The sequence below is a fragment of the Seriola dumerili genome, unplaced genomic scaffold (assembly GCF_002260705.1).
Source record: "Seriola dumerili isolate Sdu_G_001 unplaced genomic scaffold, Sdu_1.0 BDQW01000138.1, whole genome shotgun sequence".
NCBI lineage: Eukaryota > Metazoa > Chordata > Actinopteri > Carangiformes > Carangidae > Seriola > Seriola dumerili.
Window position 1 is genome coordinate 11289890 of NW_019174393.1, and position 25051 is coordinate 11314940.

General features: G+C 40.1%; 1 protein-coding gene across 1 annotated transcript in view; it reads left to right on the forward strand.

Moving 5' to 3' along the window:
- dock4 (dedicator of cytokinesis 4) overlaps positions 1-24138 on the forward strand; it is a 115196-nt gene extending 91058 nt beyond the window's left edge. The window contains exons 40-52 of the mRNA XM_022749424.1: positions 601-767; positions 3599-3685; positions 5619-5795; positions 8586-8669; positions 9433-9552; positions 9958-10079; positions 11074-11185; positions 12501-12582; positions 13901-14010; positions 16124-16196; positions 19154-19270; positions 20048-20109; positions 22312-24138. Coding sequence (XP_022605145.1) covers positions 601-767; positions 3599-3685; positions 5619-5795; positions 8586-8669; positions 9433-9552; positions 9958-10079; positions 11074-11185; positions 12501-12582; positions 13901-14010; positions 16124-16196; positions 19154-19270; positions 20048-20109; positions 22312-22767 — 1769 coding nt within the window. The 3' untranslated portion in view covers positions 22768-24138. The remainder of the gene's footprint in view (positions 1-600; positions 768-3598; positions 3686-5618; positions 5796-8585; positions 8670-9432; positions 9553-9957; positions 10080-11073; positions 11186-12500; positions 12583-13900; positions 14011-16123; positions 16197-19153; positions 19271-20047; positions 20110-22311) is intronic.
- The last annotated feature ends 913 nt before the right edge of the window (positions 24139-25051 follow it).

Consider the following 25051-nt stretch of genomic DNA (forward strand, 5'->3'; position numbering starts at 1 on the left):
TATATCCTTGTCTTTCTCAGATTGCTCACCCATCTGTATATCCTCCACTTTCTCAGATCGCTCACCCATCTGTATATCCTTGTCGCAAACACTCATGCATATGAATATATGTATGTTAGTTGTCCTAACTCGTATTTCCCTGGTAAAGTTGCTCACGAGTGCTGGAGTTGCTCATGATGACGCTAAGCAATGCAGGAGAACACTGGATCCTGCTGCTCTGTCCTCCTCCACTGCTCATGCTGACAAGTCTTGTGCGCTGTCTGTTGTTTTTTCTCATATAAGACAAAAAACAGTCCTGACTTTTTTTTTTGCTTTTTTGTTTGTCTGTAAAGTTTTTCTCGTATTCAGGTATTAATAGTGCACACACAAACACAAAACATACTACAATACATATCTTGCAGTGCACAGAGACACACACTTAGCCATCCTGCAAACCCCCGCCTGTGTGTGTGTGTGTCTGTCTGTCCCTGTCATCTGTGTAATTGTATCTGCGAGTTCCCATGTTCTCTCAGGTCACTGAATACTTGTTGTCTGCTTTTGTCTGTAGTGCTTTCCCTTGTCACTCTCTCTCGCTCTTTCCTTAACTTTCGGTGCTTCCAGACTTGCAGATCTACGCCGTAACTCCAATTCCGGAGAGTCAGGATGTGCTGCAGAGAGACGGAGTGCCTGACAACATCAAAAGCTTCTACAAGTTCAATCACATCTGGAGGTTCAGATATGACCGGCCTTTTCACAAGGGCACCAAAGACAAGGAGAATGAGTTCAAGGTAAGGGTGAAAAAAAGAGAAAATTCACTAGAAAGGCAGATGAATAAAGACAGCCACTGACACTTGAAGCACACGTACAAAGGAGAGGACAATGTCACGTAGACATTTCCCGTCATCTGTATCATTTCGTCCCTTTTTTCACCCCGAAAAAAATTCCATCATTTATGAGATATGAAACTCAGCCTTTTAAAAAAATGAACTTAGGGCTGGTGACTGCTTGCGGAGTAGCTGCAAAATGTCGTGCAATGAAATATTTCAGGAATTAAAATGATACATTTGTGATCGTTAGTATTTTGTCACTGCAAAGCGATGTGAAACAGCTTCATTTACTTCCTTCCCTGGCTTGTTCATTGATTTTAAGCCTGTGTAGGTAGTGATAGTTTGAACCTGCACCCAGGTATTAGTCTGTGTGTAGCAAATGTTTTATTCATCATGACTCCTGAATCACTAATTATACTCAAAAACTCTGGTACCAGTCTGTGCTGCATACAGCTCTGCACAAATGAAGTCTTCACAGCCACACACATGCAGACACGCTAAACACATAATACACACACACTCACACCACGGAGACCCTGCTATTAGGTTCATAAATATTCAGTATTAATACACACATATACACACACAGTCATTTCATCTCGGTTCCATCAAGGCCATTTGGCCAACTTTAATCATTATATCACATTTCCATCAGTGCTGCATATCTCTGGTCCTCAGGTGGGAATAATCCGCTTGATAAACTTTTGCATGGCGACAAGAGTATGCACCCGCACGGATATGGTATGAGTTGTCATAATAAAGAAGTAAAGAAAGCTGTTTCCAAAATTCAAAATAATTCAGTTTCTATCCGCTAAAAAAAAAAAAAAGTTTGCAGAAAGGTCAAGACTTTTATTTCTGTCAGTTTTTCCTTTCAACTTCCAGCTCTTAAACTGTAATACTCATGGTGTTCAGGTGGTTTTATTGGCCTTAAAAAGTCCAAAATCAATAAAGGGCAGCAGGGTTGTGTAGTGAGAAAAAAGACCCTTCTTCAACCTTAGGACAATGGATCAATGCAACACGTCAGCACTCATCTGCTCTGCTGGAGTGTCCTTGAGCAAGACACTTCCAAACTAAAATGAAGCTGCACTCAACAGAAAACTAATGTCCTTATAGTGATCAAACGATACGATAGTACAATGATATTTCACCTTTGGCACCATATTAGCCTCATTTAAAATAAAATAAATAATGTAGTGTTGAGATGAGTAAATCAAGAAATTAGAGTAATTTATGACAGAGATCAAGACGTAAGGCTGCAACCAACAGTTAAGTAAAGCTAAAACTGTTAGTTGATTAGTTGATCGACAGTAAATTAAAACTATTTTGTCCTTTTTCAAGCAGAAATCCACATTTACTTATTCCAGCTTATCAAGTGTGAGGATTTGCTGCAATTTTTTGTCTCATGTGATAGTAAACTGAATATCTTCAGGTATTTCACTGGTGGTCAGATAAAACAAGTCATCTGACGAAATCACTTTAGGAGATAGTTTTCTCAATTTTCTGACATTTTATAGATTCAACATCTTATCAATCAATCAAAAAAATAATTGGCAGCTTAATCTATAACGAAAATGGTCTTTAATGTCATTATCAATTCAATTGTTGAAGGTTTTTATATTGAGTGCAAGAGTTCTTTCTTGACCTTTTGAATAAATGAGAAATATGACAAAAACAGCTCAAGAAAAATCTAAGAGCATTTTTTTTTTTTGCCACCTTCTTTTCTAGATAAATCAATGAATCCGTCAAAAGACTGTGAAAAATACACATCACAATTTTCCCAGACCCCGATGTAGCACAACAACCTCTACCGCATCTGTCAAACCGTTCCCAAAGACATTCAGTTTACAGTAAACAGAACAGCAGATCCTAATGTTTGATTATCTGAAGTGAATGTTGGAGGGAATGTTTTAGAGCTGAAACCACAAATTTATTCATTTTTTTAGGTAAAATGCCACGTATTTAGTTGTTCCAGCTTCAGAATTGTAAGGGTTTGCTGCTTTTATTTGTCCTTTGTGAGAGTAAACCAAAGATCTTTGATGCTTTGATTGTTGGTTGGACAAAACTAACAATTAAGGACGTCGCTTTGGGCTTAAGGAAATTGTATCATTTTCACTATTTTCTGATATTGCCAGAAAATCAAGAAAATAACCAAACAGATTAATCGATAACCAAAAGAACTGTTAGTAGAAACCCTAAAATCTTTCACATTTTTTTCTTTATGAATAACTTTAAATAACTTTTAACTGATTATCAAAAGTGTTGTTGATTGATTGTTTTGGCACCATCGGCAAAAGATCACAAGTTGGTATTAAAAGTACAGTACATAAAAATGACAGTTATCCTTTGACTCCTTTCCAGTCCTCATGTTTCTTGATGTGTTTCCAACACAGTGAAACGTTACTGTAGGTGCTCCACTGGACTGCAAATCTCTTATGTTAATTGCCTGCAGTCACTGCCACAGTTTCCTTAGTTTACGTGCTGTCAGAATGACCTTGTGGGATGTTGGCATATTGACAAGCATGTTGGCTGACAGGGGAAGTGGAGGAGCATGAATGATGATACGAGATATAAGACATGACATCCGACCTACACCTAAAAGTGGGTGTTTGGCAGTAGGTGCACTCAACATGTTTTCCTCATACTATGTAGCGGTAATTAAATTGTGTGCCGCCTGCCAGAGATAGAGTGCATGCGTGCATTATGAAAAAGTAGCTATGGATTTTTTTTTTTTTTTTTTTAAACATGTAAAGCTATTCGGCCGTTACTCACGAGTGCATCGTGTGTTTCTGCAGAGCCTGTGGGTGGAGAGGACAACGCTGACTCTGGTTCAGAGTCTTCCAGGCATCTCGCGCTGGTTTGAGGTGGAGAAGAGAGAGCTGGTGAGTGCGACCGCCTTTGATGGAATAACCATGAAGACACAACTGCAACACAAAGTCGTCTCACCCAAGGGACACTGTAATACACTTTCATTTTGCAGGTTGCAATTTTGAGTGCTGCCAGCCAATACCCAAGTATTGATCGAGGTCATTACATTGAACAACAATAATGACCTAGGCCATGAGTTTAGGGCTATTGGACACATTTCATTTCCTACATTGGATAGCTTGGATGTCATGCCAAAACTCAAATTGCTTTGTTTTGATTACCAACCAATTTCTTCTCTTTTTTTTTTTTTTTTTTTTTTTTTGTTATGGATTTTTCTATTGGGAAATTTTTACATTTTTCCTCCCTGTTTTTAGCCTGGAATCACTATCATATTTGATATGAGTCCATTTCCACACTGTGTTACATGTAAATCCCCTCAAAAGCTTTTGGTCATGGATCTTCTCATTCAGATCTCTAAGGAGTGGGAGGATTTTAATGCTGTTTTGTCCACCATATGCGAAACATAACACAGTGCCTGTCTCTGTTGGTCTAAGCGCATATTCTTTAGTGCATAGCTGCTGACTGTGGTGTGAAATTGCAGTTTGTGAACCCAGTGTTATTCTATCATGGTTGTGCAGAGCAATAGCATATAAAATACAGAACTGGCAAAAGCTTTATTAGCAAGAGGATTAAGCTTTGTGTGAGACAGAGGAAGAAAAAGTGAGAAGAAGAAATGCAGGATGAAGTGAAGATTTTTTGTGTGTCAGAGTGTATCCTAAAGTAATCATGTGTAAATTATCAGTGCATGCCTGATATTAAAAGCTGCTATAATCATTATTTTCATATAAACAAAGGCTCAAATTGCTACATGTATGTGAAAGGTGGCGCCAGTAGTGATAAAACCACAGATAATTATCACCCAACTACATATTTGCCATCAACTCTGCAGAGAATTTGAACATCTTGCACCTCATTGTTTTGGTTTCATGGCCCGCAATTTTATTGTTTTTGATTCAGTCCGACTGTACTCATCAGCATTGTTTCCCAGTGAAGTAGCAAGGGAGCACTTTTCAGTGAAGTAGCTCAAAAGCTACCTACCCAGCACCAAATGGCAGATGGACAAGGTTAACAACTAACTAGTGAACATGGTGTAACGTGTAGCAGTTAAACAGGTAGACATTTCCCTCTAGAACTGATGGAGACCAAAAATAGTGTTAAAAGGAGAGTGAATATTGGCCTTGTATTCAATAAGCGGAATGTTAATGTTTTCCAATATTTGCTGGAGGTGTAGAAAAAAAAAAAACAAACTCACAAAGGTTGCTATATCAACTTAAAAGATGATATGTCAGTGTTGTGCTTACAGCTTCTTTCTCCACTGTTACCAAGTGGCAAAAAAATTGTTACCATAGGTTACAAATTTTTCTTCTGTAATGAGATATCTACCGTTTGAAAATTATAAGTTATTGAAAATTAAGGTGATATAATTGTTCTTGTTTTTTGAACAGTTTCTTCAAAAAATGAACTTGTAAATTTTCACTAGGTAAAGCTTTCAGAATCGATTCACTAAATTAATCCAGCAGTTTGCAACATTGCACTTCCACAAGGAAGGGAAACCTGCAAGAGATTAAAAAAAGAATGGTCAAAGCATCACGGCCAAGATATCCTGATTGGATCCTACACTTCACATAATGCACCTCAACAGCATCTTTTGTTTTCGGTGCAGTCCTGATAAATGCCCATTCCTTTCAAACGCCACTCTCCCGCCTTTTAAATCAGGCATTCTTTTGTAAAGTGTAGTCTCTAAGCCCAAACTGAGTTAACCTGATTAATTCATCAGGGGTTATTTTCTTCTTGCTTTCAGTTTCTTTTAGTGCAACAGAAGAAGTGGTCTCTTTAAACCTGTTTTTTTTTTCTTTGTTTTTTTTCCTACCTCCTCTCCCTTCGCAGGTGGAGGTAAGCCCGCTGGAGAACGCCATCGAGGTGATCGAGAACAAGAACTTACAATTACGCACATTGATCACCCAGTGTCAGAGCCGGCAGATGCAGAACATCAACCCCCTCACCATGTGCCTCAACGGGGTCATCGACGCCGCTGTCAACGGGGGGCTGGCCCGCTACCAAGAGGTATGGATGGATAGGTGGAGGATAAGGTTGGAGGGTTTTAGAGACAGAGGCAGCGATGACATATGGATTGCCTAATGATGCATGAAGGTGGGTTTTATCGGGGATGTATGGACAGAGAGCGTTTTGCAGAGGGAGGAGCAGATGAACAGATGGATGGATGCATGGACGGCTGGGTGAAGGTTTGACTAAAAGGACAGACGAGTGGAGAGCAGGAGGGGGTGGAAGCGGGAAAAATTAGATGGATGGTGATGGTGGAGTGGGTGGATGGATGGGAGGTTTGGCCAATGGATGCACGGATAGAAGGATGGATGTGGGGAGAAAGAGGGGTCAGGTCAAAAAATGGCAGATGGAGGACTGGGAGGAAGGAATATAGAGAGATAGATGGCTAATAATGGCTGAATGAATGAGATGGGAGTGTTTATGCAGCTGCTATATTATACTCTGAAGTGGTAACAGATAGACTGGTAGGGAAACACTGAAATATGGTCAATGTCATTGACACACACTTACATCCACGGCTCCTCCAAAGGCTTCCTAATGGGAGACAATTGCAGGACAGCAGTGCAGTGCAACTGAAGAAAGAGACAACTAAAAATGTACTCAAGGAAATGGTTTTTACCCTCAACAAAGTGAGTGGACTCAGCAGCTAGCTCTGTGTCGCGTAGCAACCACCCCTTTCCACTGGGAGCGTGTATGTGATGGTGAATGGTCATGTTCGTGCATGTAAGTGTGTTCAGGAGTATAGTGTGTGTGTGTGTGTGTGTGTGTGTGTTTGTGAGTGTTTGTGAGTGTTTGTGAGTGTTTATTGGGTGTGTGCAGAAGAGCGTGCCTCTGTGTAGAAGTAGCCCATTAAGGTTTGTAGGATGCTTGATAGAGCCAGAAAGGCAAGGGTCGCTGAAGTGCTTTCCATCCCTACTGCCATTATTTTGTTAAAAAAAAGGTAGCGTATGGAATCATTTTCTTCCAATATCATTGTTGAGCAGCTCTTTCCTTTTATACCTCGCTGTCATTATCATGTATATATTTCTATGCATGTAAGTGCTTAAATGGTGTTTCTCTGGGTAAAAATTGACCACCATCTTCATTCGACCGTTTCTAAATTGTATTTTCAAATCATACACAATAGAAAGTGAAATATTTTTCAATTATTTAGCATGAGGTGGACACAGATGGAGCTATTTCTGGAGCAAACACATTGCCACTCATGTCAACACTCATTTTTCTTTGCAGAGGATCACATGCGGTACCCCCATGGAATGTGCCTATAAATCTATTAATTTCTCTGCGTAATGCCGATTGACAGCTGTGGCGGTTTGGCTCGGCTACAAATGAAGGCGAAATTGTCGTTATTAATATTTAGATTTATTGCTTGAGTTTGAGTTGAAACCCTTGAGGGGGAATGTTGTCTGATTTATTTCCCCTCCCCTCAGCATTGCATCTCTAATTGGACTTTTCTAATGATTAACTGAGCCACTCCATGGCGAGGTCTCACTCCCCGCAGCCCGACGAGAAATTTCCATCATTCATAGAAGATTATTGATTATTTTCACTGCCTTTTCTGGAGGTTCGTGGATGGAATTTCCTGCTGAACCGCAGCACTTCTCTTCGAGCACTACCTTGACAGTATTGCTTATATACTACAGTACACCAGCTATAAAAAATTTAATAATGTAATTAAATATTTTTCATCAATGTTGCATGGTTTTATAAGAGAGGAACGTGATATCAAGTACAGTGCATGCTAATATATGCTATTTTAATGAAGACTGATGTCTGAGGGTGTTTGGCTGGAATAATAATTTTATTTAGCATTCATAGTCTACAAGCCACAGTCGCACACATTCATTGATAGGGGTCTACATGTGTGTGTTGGTCTGCTCACGTCTGTGGCTCTTTAAGTATCATCTAGCCCTGTGTCTTTGGAGATAGACAGCTGTGTCCTTGGCAGAGGAACTGTGCTGATCTTTTTTGCGAACTCCCTCTTTACCTTTCAGTCCCTTTTTTGTGTTTCCTTCTGTGGCAGATTTGAAAGCAGATTGCAAGCCGAGTCTTTCATCGGCCCCTCGCCTCTCTCCTCTTTGTGTACTCTGATGCAGATTGACAAGGATTTTCCATAATCTGTAGACACATCACAAGTGGTTATGGCATTGTAAACAGCAAGGACCTGGCCTTTAATGTATGGATGCAACAAAAACAGTTATCATCATTCAAAGCAGACCAAGGCCTTTTTCATCTTATCTGTGTCTCCTTTGAGCCGCCTTTTTGAAGGGAATGTCTGGGAAAGTGAATAGAAAGCTCCGTCTGTAAGCCATAATCAAGAAGTATGGTGTTTCTGAAGAGACATGGTCTGTAACAGGAAACGGTGACACGGACCAAACCTGAAAAAAAGCTTTTAAAATCTGAGACCAAATTGGCTCCTAAATCAAAGTATAATCAGTCATTTGATTCCACTAACATCCATTTGGCACAGTGTTTTTCTATTTTTAGCAGTTGTGTAGCTTTATTCTGGTCCCTGAACTTGATATTAATAACACAACACAAAAACACAGACAGGAGTCTTACACCCCATTTGAGCTGGATGTTAGTTTAGTCTGTTTGCTTATTTGTTCAGTTTGTTCATGAATGTTTTTTAAGGATTTAGCAAAAAACAAAACAAAAAAAAAAACATGTGGACACTGATTCACTGTGTCAGCCCAGCGGGGATTCAGGTAACACTGCAGTGCTGAAAGCTTCACTGTTTCAACTCCCGGAGTGTGCATAACAGATGTTCTGCATTTTGTCTCCATGCAGGCCTTTTTCGTGAAGGACTACATTATGAATCACCCTGAGGACGGCGAGAAGATCGGGCGACTGAGGGAACTCATGTTTGAACAGGTTCGTAATAAGACATTAATGCAGCAGTGTACTCTTAGATGGAGAATATAGTCATAATGTGTTGTAAATGCAAGATCTAACATGATGATATGTCCTCCAACATGGAAACCGAAATGTTTGTGATATTTGAGCATGACAGTTGATTCTTGACCTTGCAAACAGCATGTGACAATTTTTTCAATTTACAGTACTATATATAGTGTATATAGTACTTACATTCAGTTAAGTATTGAAAAAATCCTGTTTTTCTTTTTAAGAAGTGGATAAAATGTCAATCAGGTCAGACAGGTTCATTCCTTTTTAATGCTCAAGAATTGTATGTGTCATAACAGCACTGATTGGCCAATATTCATTATTTTCCCATAATGCATATTTTGATAAGCATCCCTTAAATTAATTTTTTAAAAGGACATTGACCAAGATGTGCACTAAATGGAAAATATATATACATTGTTTAAGATTACCATAAACATATGTTTGGCATTTCCGTACAGCAGCTTCTTATCAGCCAACAAATACGCACATACTGATACTGTATATCAACAATAAGCCATTGTCAGCCAATTTATTAGTTCTGCTTGCTAACTTGACGTTCCCAATTCAAACTCAATTCAACTGAATGTTTTGAAATGGAAATGTTTCACTAAATGTGTGAACGGACTTGATGAAGTAGGGCGAATGAGCTTTCATTTTATTTCCAGGGTTGCTCTGAGATTTGGTGATTCGTAATATTCGTAGACTTTAACCGGCTTTTGACTCACAGGCACATATTCTGGAGTACGGCCTCGCTGTCCATGAGAAGTTTGTTCCCCAGGACATGAGACCTCTCCATAAGAAGTTAGTGGACCAGTTTCATCTAATGAAATCCAGTCTCGGCATACAGGTAGGCCAGAGGACAATACATGGTGACGCTTCAGTGCATCTTAAAGAATGTATTTCAAAGGTTGCTAATGTGAAAATCAAAGAGGGATTTAACATCTCAGTTAAACAGAAGTTATTTTAGTTACAGACAATCACACATATATCAGGATGATTAAAACAGTTGCACTTGTGTAACATCATTTTCCTCAAATCATTAAGTGGAGTCTTTTATGGAAGCACTCACTTTATGTGACAACAGAAACCAACCGCTGTGTGTAGACTTCTGAGTGAATGACGCCTTTAGTCCTCCCCTCATTAAACACACTTCCTCCTTCTGCTTGTGTGTGTACTTTATTTACATACCTCACGCTGGCATGAAGAAGCATTTAATCGTGTGCATTTCCTCTTCTCCAATTTAAAACCCCAGGAGTTTTCGGCTTATGTGCGCGCAAGCCCAGTGCACTTCACCAACGGAAGCCCACGACCATGCAGGAACTCTGTGCCCAACATCATTAGCCCAGACGGAGGGAGAGGGGTTGTCAGGCGGAGGTGACAATTGTTTTTTGATTCATTTTGTTGTCTATTTTCTTGAATATTACACGTTGTATGTGTTATGTCTTTCTTTTCCTTTAATTTTTGAAAATGCTACTTTTATATTAGAGTTTAAAAAACACCCTAAAAGGTCTTTTTTTAAAATTTCTCCTTTATGGTGTCTCACCTTCCCTTATCTTGATATGCTGCCCTTCACTGCCAACATGGGTTTTCACCTTAGCTGTTTTTTTTTTTTTTCTTTCATTCTTTTACTTTTTTGTGTTCCCACCTGACCTCAAACACCACGCTCTGTGCCTTTGCTCTCTTCTTCCTTCGTCTTCGTTCTTTACTGGTGTGGCTCCATCTGGGCATACAATAGGTAGGGGTGGATGGCTGGCACCCACAGGGATATTTCTGTTCGCTAGCTGCTGCCGGGCCAGCAGGCAGACTGTGCGTGTGTGTGCGTGTGCGTGTGCGTGTTGATGTGTTCAGTGACCCTGCCACTCTGTCTACCTGCGACATTCTGCCTCCACAGTCTGATCCCAGGGGGCACAGCCACACAGAAAGATACAGACACACACATCACCTCAGTCTCCCAGTGACATTTCGTGTTTTGCTTATTGAGTTTTGGTTTCTTTTTTCTGCCAACACCAAACCAGGTTACATTTATTATTTGGACTCCAGCTTTAACCTTCCTTTAAAAACCCCTTTTTGTTTGTTCTCTAACCTTTCTTTTACACTTACCTCTAGGCTGACAAACACTTGATGAAATGCTGTGATTGCAGCATCGATTATCTTCTTCTAATCTGACATTTTCTCCCCATTTGTCTCTCTGTTTGTCTTTTTTCCCTCCCTGCCTGACTTTCTGTCGGCCTCTCTGCGGCACACGCTGAATTTTTGGTGAGTGAAACCTCTCAAAGCTAATGAAACATAATAACATAAGCTGTCTCCATTTACCGAAAGCCATCATAACCATCTGTCTCTGTGTTTCTCTCTCCTTTAGTCCTCTCAGCTACCCTGCGGTGAACCGTTACTCCTCATCCTCTCTGTCATCTCAAGCCTCCAATGAAGTCAGCAACATCACAGGGCAATCGGAGAGCTCGGATGAAGTCTTCAACATGCAGGTAATCTCTCTCTCTTTCTCATTACACACATCCATGCAGCCTCTTATGCCTTCCCACACACCCACATAGACGCTCTTAAGGCAGCCAATTGAGTCCACTTTCCAACATTTGCCCTCCTGCTCCCTACAGATTTCACTTGTAATACTTTTTAATCCACCCTCTCTGCGTTCTCCCCTCATTTCTCTTCCCCTCTGACCCTTTCTCTCTACCTTTCTTTCTGCTTGTTTGTAGCTTTGTCTGGCCAAGCAAATTGTCATGATTATATCAAATAAGGACATAGCGCTTTGTGTGGTCTGTCCAGGGAGTCGGCTGGAGTTGGGCAGTAATCTAAACTAAATTTGGCCAATTCAGAAAGCTGCTGACAACTCCTGGCAGGCTGTGTGCCGCACCTGGCAGGCCTGGAATAACAGGGAGGAAGAAACCATGTGAGGGAAAAGGGATCTGACCGAAGCTTTTACGATATTATATTTACATTGCTTAGATCAAGTACCATTTAATGAAAGGTGATTGTGATAATGAGTATTATTATAGTATATTTCAATCTACAAAGTGCCTTAAGCCTTGAGCTCCCACCTTACCTTGTGCAATATACATAATTTAATTTTTTTTTTTTTTTTTTTGGAAAATCACCACAGCAGTTGAGAGTTTATTCTCTCCCTAAATGTCCATATAACTTTGACAGCTTCAAATTCTCAGACATTATAAGACCAGTTAGGTCTTAACCCCTTAAAATAAACACCCATAGCCTTTAGTAGTTACATGTGCAGCTTACTGAATTTCACATAGCTATGTCAATAGGAAATTGAGCTTGAAAGTTCATTATAGACCTTGGAAACATCTATAATAATAAACATTATTATTATATTATTTTGAAATCCAATATCCTTATCAGATTGATACCATAATAAACAATAATGATAATTACAATAAGTAATAATCATAATTATAAATCTGTTGTTTTTGTTTTCCCATGAAATTTGGCAGAAAGGTTTGGACAATTTCTAGTAAATTTTAAAATAACAGGAAATTTAGATGAAGCCTGCATTAAATAATATAATATTAATAATAATGATAATAAAACAGTTAACCTCCATTGTTGGATTTTTAAGCCTGGCTTTCAGTTACCTTTAGCCATAATTCATCTATAAAGCAAATGTTAATAATATATAATATTCAATATTCTTATTAGTAATATACGAAAATAATAGTTAGCAAGAGCTAATTAAATAACATTCATTTATTTTTATATATATATTATATATTATTCTTGTGATGATAATAACACAGTTGTTTTGGTTGTCTGTCCCACCCACAGCCCAGTCCGTCTACCTCGAGCCTCAGCTCCAACCATTCTGCCTCGCCCAACGTCACCAGCTCAGCCCCCTCCAGTGCCAGAGGTGAGACTGACACTCTGCATAATGACTCATTTTGCAATGCTATACACTGTAAGCTTTTACTTGGTATTTCAGTCCAGAGTGACTCACACAGAGGAGGCAGACAGAGGTTCAGCTGGACACAGCGAACACAAGGACTGAAACTTTGACCTTTCAGTGACATGATGTTCTCTCAAACCACCGCAGCATCCTGTCTGGTGAGGTTAGAGAGGTTAGACGACAGCCAGGAGTACACGCAGGAGAGGGAGATGGGGGCAAGAAAAAAAACAAAAAAAACAAAAAGAGAGAACAATGAGAAGGCAGACTTGAATGGAAAGTTAGAGACTGAAAAATAGAGAGAATACGAAATGAGCCGAGATGAAAAATGAAATGGGCTGAGACGTGGAGACAAATGCCGTTGAAAGAAACATGGACCCAGTGAAAATGCAAGAGAGAGTAAGAGATGATTGCAGCTGTGTGGAGAATTCCTCTTGGACCTCAATACAATCTCCTGTCCAGGCTGGGACTCGGCCATCCAAGCCCTCCTCTCCAGCGGAGTGTGAATATCTAATGCCTTCTCTGTCTGCCCTCTTATCTCGCTGTGTTCAAATGTGCAAACGCGCTCCTGCCTGATCCACATCATAAAAAGTAAGAAAATATGAAGACGTTTATGGAAGCGTATACACTCCCCTTTGGCAAGCGGCTGGCAGCGGGCGGCGCCCTTATAAAAGTGGCCTCTGTCTACCCATAAAGCCTGTGGAGAATTATTGCTGGTGTGGTCTTATCTGAATGAGAGCCAGCGATGGGTATCTCATGCTCATATGATAGCCTTCCAAGTGCTATCACATTCGCTAATGGATCAAGATCTATACAGTAGCTAACGCCAGATGAGGGGAAGTGCTCTGAAAATGGTGTGAGCGAGTGTTTGCGTGTGTGTTTATCACTGATAGCCTGTTACATGTGTTTCTGTGTTGAGGTTTTATATGTGCCTCTGCTAGTTGTGATTGTCCAGTCCAACAGGGGAGGTATGGGAGTGAGCAGGGTGTGTGTGTGTGTGTGTGTGTGTGTGTGTGTGTGTGTGTGTGTGTGTGTGTATGTGTGTGAGGGAGTGGGCAGGCCATTTATCATGCGGTGGAGCTAGTGAGACTGAAAGATTTGGTGTGAAGGCTTAGAGGGAGAAAGAGAGATTGGCCTTTCCTGATTTGTGGCCAGTATTTGTGGGTAATAGTCTAACACCTTGCTGTTATTTGGTCCCTTATGTGTTTGCACACGCTCTTGTGTGGGGTTCTGTTCCTGTGTGTGTGTGTGTTAACGCTGTGACATCTCATACTGTCTGTACCAGGTTCCCCCCAAATGGCAGAGAAACACAAGCATTCCAGAGAAAATGCCTGTTTGTCTCCGAGAGAGAGACCAGTCAGTGCCATCTTTCCCAACCCCCTGGACCCTGCACAGGTAAAACACACACACACATATATGGGTATACATACATACATATACGGAAAATATGCAGTACTGGAAAAAGTCCATATTTCTCAACTCTGTATCATATTATCATTTAGATTCAGATATTCCTTTTTTTTTAATTGCAAATGGTGAATGTATTTTTATTGTCAAGTCAAACACAGTGCAGCGCTCTCTGCATGTAAACAAGTGATTAAGGATCACCTTTCTAGGATGAAACATACAAAGAAAAGTAAAAAAATAAATAAAAACAGACCATTGACCTTTCAGTTATAAAGACATGGCCAGTGTTTGTGGGTCGGAGGGAAGTCTGAGAATGTGCTCCTGCTCTCACATACGCAATTCTATAGGTGGTAGAAAAATGAAAAACAAAACCCCAATGTCCTAATGTTAAAGGACAGAGGACACATAATTACTGTACAATTATGAAAACACATTATGCCCATCTAAACTGTTTTGTGAGATTCAACACACGAAAGAAAAAAAATTGCCAATTAGAATTAAAATTTTATCATTTCTTGTCTGGCGTCATTTTTAGTCCTTATTATCCATATTAGCATAGCTGAAGAATCACAATGGATTTACAGGGGAGGTATTTCAGACAATGTGAGGTTACTCGGAGTTCTGATGGACATGAAAATCATCAACACAAAACATGAACTGTGTTAGAGAATGCCCACGTGTGCGTACATAAAAACGTAAGGTGAGAACTTAACTACGACTCTCATGGTGCATTTTGGCCAGAGCCATCCATGTGCCTTATGTGCAATGCTAATTTCAGGCGAAAACTAAGGATTACATTGTTGACGAAACAGAAAAAATTATCTGCAGCTTTATTTATTTTTTTGTTTTAATTTTGAGTCACTGTTGGATGAACTCATCTCTAAAGTTTTACAATTTCTTCAGTCCAGATTGATCCTGTGTTTCTCAAGTAGCATTGAGGATGTCATTAAAAGAAAATTTCGAAATTTGAACACAGGATGATGAAAAACACTTTAAAACTTTATTCATTGAAAGCAGATCTGCCCTGGTTGTACTGTTTTTTTCTAAGGAAGGTATTGGAAGAGAAACACATGGATGGTTTGTTCCCTTTGGTCGTTCCCTGTCATCCAAGTGTGTGATCGCGCGACTTGGAATACTACGAAATGAGAATTGTATTTTTTAACACTGTGTACCTTGCCAGCATGTTTATCCAGCACCGCAGCCACTCATAAGGTACATACTGGGGCGGAAAACAAGGTCACCTTTCTATTGTACAATATATCTCAATGTGTGACTTCTGAAAAAAATGCCTCCCGGATGAGGACACAAGGCCTTTTTGTATCTGAGAATTGCAGTTTTTCAAGCGCAGGTGATGTTAGTGATGTTTTATGTTTGTGATGTTTTTTTTTTTTTCCAGTACAGCAAGCTAATGTTACCACAATAACAAGAGCCAAGTTCAGTTCCTTATCTAGCTGAAAGGTAGTATGTAATCACACACTTCATCTTCAGTGACAAAGCTACAGTAACGGAAAATTGATTTGATTTTCAAGGCTGTTCATCTCTTCGGGTCAGTGCTACTGGCACAGTTCACCTGTTTTTCTTATCCTGTTTGTGCTGAATGTGAAGAGTTGTCTCAAGTCTACAGATGAATTGATGTTGGGGAGGCCTAACAATTATTCCAACCTGACAGCAGTGTGGTACTGGCAGTTAGCTGCTAATGGGGTATTGATTATTACAAACATGGATTACTTGTATCATTTATACTGTAATTAGAGAAACTAGGTGAAAAACAATCATATTATTTATATATTTTTGAGGATAGAGGCAGAGGTGCTTACCCACTTCTACAAATATCACACGGCTGCTTGACATAAAGGTCATTACGCATTCGACACTCTTTCTCTCTGCCTGTCTGACTCCGTTGTTGTCTGTATCTCCCACTGCCTATTCTATTGAATTTGCTAGGGAGAAATTCCACATGATATTTATTTTCTACCATCCAATATTCATTTATTCCTCTATGCTTCAAAGCTGGCATTTACCTACGTTTGATATCACAAATACACTGTTTCATGCTGCATGTATCTGACAGTAATTTGGGCTTATTCCTCTGTGTGTGCAGAGAGCTCCTCCTCATCAAATAGGCGATGCCACTTTACCAAGGAGTGACCCCAACCTCTCAGCACCAGACAAAGGTAAAAGACTGTATTTAGCACATTTTTTTTATGTTTTACTTTCATGCGCTGACTCCCATCCAGCAGTCCCAGAAATGCTGGGGAAGCCGCTCCAGCAGAATAACAATGCCAAGATATGTAGATACTTTTTTATTAAATCTATTGTAAAGTAGACTTTTAATATTTTTTCTATTTTTATTGTTTTCCGTGTTCCTTACTGTTATATATTAATTCTCCGTTATAACTCCCCAGCATGTGTCCATTAACCATGATTCCTGTACAATTACTTACAACATTACAACAATACAGTGGTGCTGCAGCTGTAGGAGGCAGCTTCTCTATTACTCAATGACGCTTATACCACCACTATCCAGCGTGATGGTCATCTTTCCAGACATGCAGTGTGTGTGAGAGTTTGACCACAGACTGACTGGAGGCATCTGTCTTCACACAGCTGCTTCAGGGAGCTTGTCAGAATGCACACACACACACACACACACACACATACAGACGCAGACACAGACACACACACACACACACACACACATACACACACAGAAACACATAGACACATGCATGACACACATGCTGGATTACATTTTCTTCCAACTCTGAACCAGACACGCTGTCTTTATCACAGCATTTCATCTTGCCTCAGCCTAAAAGACTAATAAAGTGGCAGGTGCTATCCCTGCAGTCCTAATGCACATGTGTGACATTCATATCTCTTAGTTAACCACCCAGCTTGTCATTTTTGCTCCGGATAGTCAAGGGAAGATGCGCATTTCTTGCATTTTCTAAAAAAAAAAAAAAAATGCCTGTGCAGTTTTCCTTCCATCAGAGCTGCTCTTAGCCGCAAAAAAAAGAACAGCTTTCAAAGCAGATCGTGGAGTAATTAAGGAGGTATGAGGAAGGGACATCTTAAAATAAAGAGTGGATTGTGGGGATGTGATAGCTTCCTTGTGATTCACACAGAAACACACACATTTCCATGTGATTCAAGTGTGATCTGTAAATAATGCAGTGAGAGATAGATGAACTGCCACAATATGGTGACATCACACCTTTACGCGTATGACAATGACAAGAGGTGCAAGAATTTACACAAAACCTGTGATTGTATGAAAGTGTTGTTTGTCGCATCTTCAGTCATGAACCTTTAACTTTAACCAGATACCAAATATAGACTTACAATATGAAGCTCATTAGACTCTAGTTTGCCACGTAACAATAGAAAACGGCCTTTTGTAGTCAGTTGAGTGGCTGAGTCCAGAGGCAACTTAATAAACTGTGACCTGGACAGTCACCCTGACTGTGACTGTAATTATGGTGTCTGATTACATTTTATTTTTACAGAAATGTCTGCACTTGAAGTACCTTCCAGACTTCAAGTGTAAGAACTAAATTTGATTAATTCTGGCCTATAAAAGAAAGACTGGACAACGACAGCGTGAAATTTCTACCAAAAACTAGTGTGTTCAATTAAACTATTATTATTTTATTTCTTTGGTTTATAAGTGATCTACATTAAGGGAAATCTGTTACCCTGCTTTCACACCAGATGTGCATGGGTGGCACTGTGCAGAACAAGACCATTATTTTTCTGTTTTCAGTTTCTATTCATGGACATTTGCCAACAACAAAAACAAGACTAAGGGTTTTTAAAAAATGACCTAAAACAACACCTTAAACAAAGGCAATTTTCATCAACAAATAAAAATAAGTAATTTCGGAAAAATGGATGAATGCAAATGTGAACGAAGCTTGTTAAACATCTTGCATACATCAGCGGGGTCGCACATTGTGTGCTCCTAATTGGTAAAAACTATCCTTCACTGCTTCACAGTTGCTTGACCTGTTGCACTAATGAGCAAAGTCCTGCATTCGTCATGTCTCTGACAGTTAGTCATTTCATGGAAGGAGAAAAATCAACAAATGTATGCACTGCATCAATGAGACTGTCTTCCCAACAGGAATGACAGTATCAGTCATTTTGAGCAAATGTCCCAAAACGATATATGTTTACATTCAAATTACAAAGCCCTTTAGAGTCCACAGTAATTATGACGGGAGCAAAGGAGGAAGGCCACATACGGAGGAGATTGAGGTGGATGAATGAGTCAACAGAAGACTGCTGTTCATTTCCTGTTTCAAACCGATAGTCAAGATAGTTTTTTTTCCCCAAGCATGACTACAACTGATCTATAACCTTATGTTTATTGTAATTACAAGTACTGCTGACGACAGTGCTCTCTTAACCTTAATGAAGTAGTAATTTTAACCCAAACCACAATGTTTCCCTAAACCTAACCAAACCCTAACCAAACCCTAACTGCAGCCAGATCAGGAAATCAAGTACTGAACACTGATTTGAAACAGTTTTTGAAGGTACAGACAAATGATGTCATCCTGTCAATAAGGGCGTTAGATTAGAAAACTCTTCATGCTGTTTAAGAGTGGATGGACAATCAGTGTATTTTGTCAAAAATCAAAAATACAGCTGGGACACATGATCAAACATTAAAGATTGAGACAAACCTCAGAATGCTTAGAAGATGTAAAAACTGAAAATGTGTAACAAAAAATAAGACTAAAAATACCACTGATGAAATCTAGTCTTATTTTGTTTTTGTATTTAATGACTAAAGTGTGACTAAAATTCTTCTAACTGAGCCTCAAATCTTAACATTTAACATTCATTCAAATGAGCAACAGTCAAACTTAAAACAATAACATCTTCAGGTATTATTTATTAAGAGTTTAACTCTATAAAACAGCTTCATCGGGACCGTTTGGATGTGTTTTTTTTTAGCAGATTTGATTGTGGCCAAACTGCCAGCCAAGTTAATATGTTTTCATTTATGATATCATCCATTTCAAATGCACATGATTCCACTGCATTCACTGTGTTCTCCGTGTTGTCTTGTGTACTCCCATAACCTGTTATGTGACCTGTGATGTTTCTGTGTACTGTAAAGTGAGACCCACACCCAGTAGCTGGAGCCTAGACAGTGTCAAAGAGGGCGCTCCATCCTTCTCTGACTCTGTTGGCAAATTGCTATGCCCTCCTGTACCTCCTAGGCCACCGTACTCAGGTAAACTGGCCTATCACAATGAATCCCCCAGTGAAGAATGGTACTAATTTTCCTCTCTGACTTTTGACACCTGGTGCTTTCTCCACCTCTTCTCGGCATTTTCCCGTCTGAGGCTCTCAACTGCTGCTTCCTTGCTTCTGCTCACATACGTGATGACGCCGGCATTTTTCTTAACTAACCACTTGAAATGCTGAGATTTCCTGGCATGAGATGTGTTAGTTCAGCTGAGAACAAGTCTGAAAATCTCCAAGGACTTTGAGAGGGCTCAAATCAATCCCAATTGAAATTCCAGTCAATTCCCAGATTTGTAGTTTTTCCTTTCCTTCCCCCAGAGGAAAGCATGTCATTACATCTCAACAACAGTTTTCTCCACCATCAACTCAAACTGTGTTTTAGTTATTTACGTATTTACAGATGCAACAGACTTGACTTATTCCCCACTGCTTTCCGATGTATTCCACTGCCCAGCAGCAGTATAAGCAGATGGAGTGAATTTTGTCTCCCCGTTTGTCCTGCCCTCATTGCATAGAGAAGTAACAGCTGTTGGATGTAGAGACAGCTTTAGGCAGCCTAAAGGACCTGCAGAACATCAGTGCGTATTTGATTCATTGATGCTTTAAGCGACTGGCCCTCTCATCTCCATGTGTGTATGTTTGCATGACTCATGCTGTGTCATCCTGGCAAATAGAGGAAAATGCGCCTCTAATTTGAATTTGCCCTCTTTTCTTCTCTCTCACTCTCTCTCCCCCTCTCTCTCTCTCCTCTGGCTGTCAGCAGGCTCCTCGGCTAAAAACATGAGGTCGCAGTCCCCTGTCCCCACGTCCAGATCGCCGCAAAAGGTTGGTTATGTTTCTGTCACTCACTTCCACTGTCCGTTTCTTCTCAGTTTTGGGCTTTTTTTTTTAGTTTCTCTTTCTTTCCCTGAGACAGCCTGACCTTGCTTAGTGACAGCCTCGGGGCCTTTATCCTGCAGTGCTAACGTCTTACCGTCCAGCTCCAGGGTCTTTATCCTACTCTATGTCAACCGTAAGGCTAGGGAGCTTTGCATTACTGCTCACTGAAGCTGCTAACTGCCCCAGTGCTGCTGATTTTGTAGTTTTTATGACATGACTGTCCCAAAGTAGACCCAAAATGGGATGGCTGGAGGGCATTAATCATATTAGCTAAATGTACACCTGGTAGACACCAACTGTTGTGCGCTGTGTTTAAAGCACGCTCTGAGAGGGTGTCGTCTGGCCTGCTCGACAAAAATATGCAAAACCAGATGGATTTATTCAACTTCATGAGATTTGCTTGTCATTGAATTTAAATTTCAAAGCATGAACTGTATTATGTTTTTGCCTTTACTATTAATGTGATGAGAAATATGTGTGCTGCACTTAGTGTCCCCCTCAGCATCTCTCAACTGTGATGAGTTAAAAACAAGTTTTTAATATCTCTGACCTTAAGTGTTTTCTTATGTTTAACTACAGATAACGGATTACTCTTGCTTTGTCTCCAAGCTGTGATTTATTCTTAATGAGCCTTTTAGCAGTTAATACTAGTCTGCAGAAGCAGGAGGGGTCCGGGAAAGGTTAACTAAGCGCTGAGTGAGTTTGTAATGAGGGTAAAAAATTGTTTTGAAATTCTGGTGAACCAAAGCTTGTCTCCTGCTAACTGTTATCTTCTTTGTGGGCTTGTCACAAGCAGTGCTAAGCTCCCAGCTTTGTTGCAGGTGTGATCTCTTCTTACATGTGACAACTACCAAGAATGTGGTTATTTGTGTGTGTGTGTGTGTGTGTGTGTGTGTGTGTGTGTGTGTGTGTGTGTGTGTGTGTGTGTGTGTGTGTGTGTGTGTGTGTGGTAGAAAGAGAGATAGAGAGAGAGAGAGAGAGAGAGAACGACTCTGGAAACCAAGGTGTGAGTGACAGCTTGGCACCCAGCGTGTTCTGTCAATCAGATTTGTGTGTGTGGTTAGGTGTGTGTGCCTGCCACCACATTTGTGTGTGAGGAGGCCTGGAGCGAAGTTCCAAGCTGCCCATCACAGCACAGCCAGACACGGGTCCTCGGCGGACCTCCACAGGACCCATTATCTGGCACATGTACACACACACGCCAAACACACTCATCAGTCAGTGCAGTCAGTGCAGCCAGGGGCCCATTACCAGACCACAAACCCCAGGACAGTAGTGAACCTGAAGAAAACTCATGGTGCCAGCCTCACAGTGCTGGACTTACTCATCTCCAGAGGTAGAAATGATATTTAGTAGTAGCCTCTCTTTAGAAAACTGGATCAGGAGCTTAAACTGTTTGTCAGCACTGTATTAAATATACAGATTTTTACCATGCTAACCCAAATGTAAAAAAGGTTAAAAGGTTTGTCCAGTTGTGCATATCAAATGGATACCTCTTTGTGCATGCCCCTTGTAGCATGAACAATACAACCTTACTGATCAATTGTATACTCCACTAGATCCAATTACATTTTAGCAGATATAATGGCAGCATGGTGTAATTGCTTAGAAAAACATTTTGATGAGTGATCGGATTTTTGAGGGGGGAAGTGCAGCATATTGTGTTTTTTCATCTCAGTGCACAGGGCCGGTTGATGGAGTGGAAAAACCTGGCCCTCTCAATCTGTTCACTGACTCTCCTTTTTTTTTATTCTCTAAGTTTTTATTGTTGCTTTTTGCCTGTGTCAGCAGACAATGAATAGAGGATGTGTACAATATGGCGACATGCTTGCCACCAAAATTGGCTCACAAAATGTTAAGCGCACAATGTAAAATAAATATATTGTGATAAATTCTTAAAAAATATAGAAACTCAGATGAAGGTCAAGCTCCCCAAAGGGGCTCCAAAATGACAGTATGATGAAAAGGCTAGGAACAAAAATCTATTACATAAAACGATGTTTCATACTTTTCTCTCCTTGTTTCTTATGAAATATCAGATACTTTTCTTCATTTGAAGGTATCACAAGCCAAAAAGTATTTAGTTTTGTGAAACGAAACAAGACATGAGAAGTATATGATTTCCTTTCATTCTCTCTGTCCCTCTAGACCACAGTGCCGCCTTTCACCCCCTCGCCCACTGAGTGCCAGTCTGCCAGCCTGGTCTCCAACTCTCCTGTCCTCTCTGGCAGCTACAGCAGTGGCATCTCCTCCCTCAGTCGCTGCAGTGTATCGGAGGCTTCAGGCACCGAGCTGCCTGCAGGTGACCACCCGCCCCACCCACTACCCCCACCCACCACCCTGCCAAACTCTGTCTCCAGCAGCTCTGACGAGCCGATCCGCAGAGAGAACAAGACACCGCCTCCCTACAGTGTGTATGAGAGGAATAACCCCCGCAGGCCTGTGCCGCTGCCCCATAGTCTCTCCATCCCCCCACAGACGGACCCCCCGGCCCTTCCACCCAAGCCTCACCAGCTCCGTACAGGCAGCATGAAGCTGGACGGAACCTCCGACCCTCGAGTCCCAAGACCGAGGCCTCTGCCCAGGAAGGTGTCCCAGCTATAGGTGCTGGTTAAGGGTTCAGGTCTGGGGCTTGAGAAAGCAGGTGGAAGAAACACACTGGCGTAATTTGCACTTTTCTACTGGGCACTCACTTGTTTTTTGTGATCTTCAGTTTGGCATTCCTGACCTACACTCCAATAAAAGACACAGGCCTATAGATTAACAGGCAGTCAAAAAACTGAAGAAATGATAAAGAAAGTTTCTTTTTGTATTTACTAGAGGGCATTGCATTGACTTTGACTTGGTCATTCCGCACTTTTAGCTCTAGTACGTACAGTAGGTCGCCACGGTCAGTCGCAACGTATGTTTACCAGAACACTCTAGAAAAACACAGTTTTGATAGATGTAATAATCTCAAATATATGTATATTGGTATATATGAGAATTGTTTTTGCCTTAAGTATTGGAAACAGAGTCTTTTATCCGTGAGTCTTGCACGTTTTTTTTTTTCGTTTTTTTTTTTTTTTTTAACTCAGTACATTTGTATACTGTATGGCTAAAAGGTGCTAGAGGCCTCGAGTATGCATTTCAGTGAAGTGTAGTAGACAAGGGTGTGTTCCCATAGTCATATCCATACAATCAATGGTACAAAAAAGTCAAAAGTTGAACTTATGCTAACAGAAATGTATTTTGATTGAATTAAAAACTTCTGTTATATCTGTATTTTTTTTTTGCCAGCTTTGCCAGGAACATTTTGTCATTTTTATGCAGTAATATATTAAAAGTTTGGTAGCTTCAGCGCGGTAATGACAGCAATTTTTAGGCTTCTTTTAATTTCACATTGATACATGAATCAGAAAACAGCTTTTTGGTGGTAAATTACCACCTTAGCAAACCACTCTACTGCCATTTTTTCTCTGGAACCTTAAAATCGGCTTCTCAACTTTCACACAACTCAAGCATTGCGTCCATTAACAATGAAATCGTGATTGTGGAAGAATCACATGGGCAAACGAAAGTGCAATTGCATGCTTAGATGCTGGAATTCGCCATTGGTCATTGCCATTTATGTGAACACACCCTAATCCTCCTGCATGATGTAAATGAAAACAGATCTTTGGGGGGGGGGGATTACCAAGTATTGTGCCAAAGGAAAATGTACAATGTGCTGTAAAGAAATTTTTTTTTTAACTGGGGCCTGGAGTCACAAAGTTTGGAAATGATCAGCTAAAGAGACATTCTGAAGAAAGGGTTTTTAAAATGATTTTACCCACACATCCTAACTAAACCGTAATCTACCGATCACATGTAACTCTAGACAAGCACAAACAAGATTTTCCATCTGTATTATGACCAGTACTGTTACTATGAAGTCTCTATTTGACAGACCAGTAATTGGAGCAAAGTATATGTCAGCAGTGACCTGAAAAAAAACACACAACGACTGACACTCTATTGAAGAAATATTTACAAATGAGTCATTGTCAAATATTTGTACAGTTCAGATTTACTGTCTGTTGGATCTAAAAAATGGATGTGAGTAGACTGCACTATGAATGGTTACTCAGTTCAATGACATTGCATTGCTGCAGTGAAGTAAGTGTTCTGTGGCAAGCAGATTTCACACAGTTTTGTGAAATAGAGGACATTTTGGAATAAGATATTCACCTAAATCTATCTACAAAAAATTTTTGGGGCGGGGTAGCTTTAGCATTGTTTGTATGTTTCATTTTTGTATTGATTAATTTACTTTTTGATTTGTTGTGAATTTTTGAGATTAAATATTCACATTAATCAGTACTTGAGAACCTGTAAATTATATGATGAGATTAATGTAAGTATGCCAAATATAAAATTTGTGTATTACAATTAATGTAAATATTGTGTTTTTAACAAAATGTAGCTATAACAATTTACAGCTTTGAATGTAATGTTGAAGCAGCAAATTATTATTATAAATGTTCAAACTTTTATGGTTTTGTGAGTGTAGAAAAACTAAGATCATGCATAATGACACCTAACACATTTACAAGTTCAATAAACTGCCCTATGTAATACAAACAGATTGATATACATTTCTACCTTGAGAGCATTGAGATTTGTGATGCAAGTTTGTCTTCTTTTATGGTGTATTTAAGTTTCACAGAGACGAAACACCTGTCTACCTCTGGTAGATTCTGGTTGACTGACCATTAAGGATGTTTTGCTAAGCTGGTGGGAGGCCAGCTAGGGATCGTGTGGCTGCATATGTAAACTCTACCAGGTGGATACAACAGCTGTGGTTCAGGTTTGAGATCTGAGATCTTCATTAGGAGTTGGCATGATCTCGTGTGTAGGTATATAACAG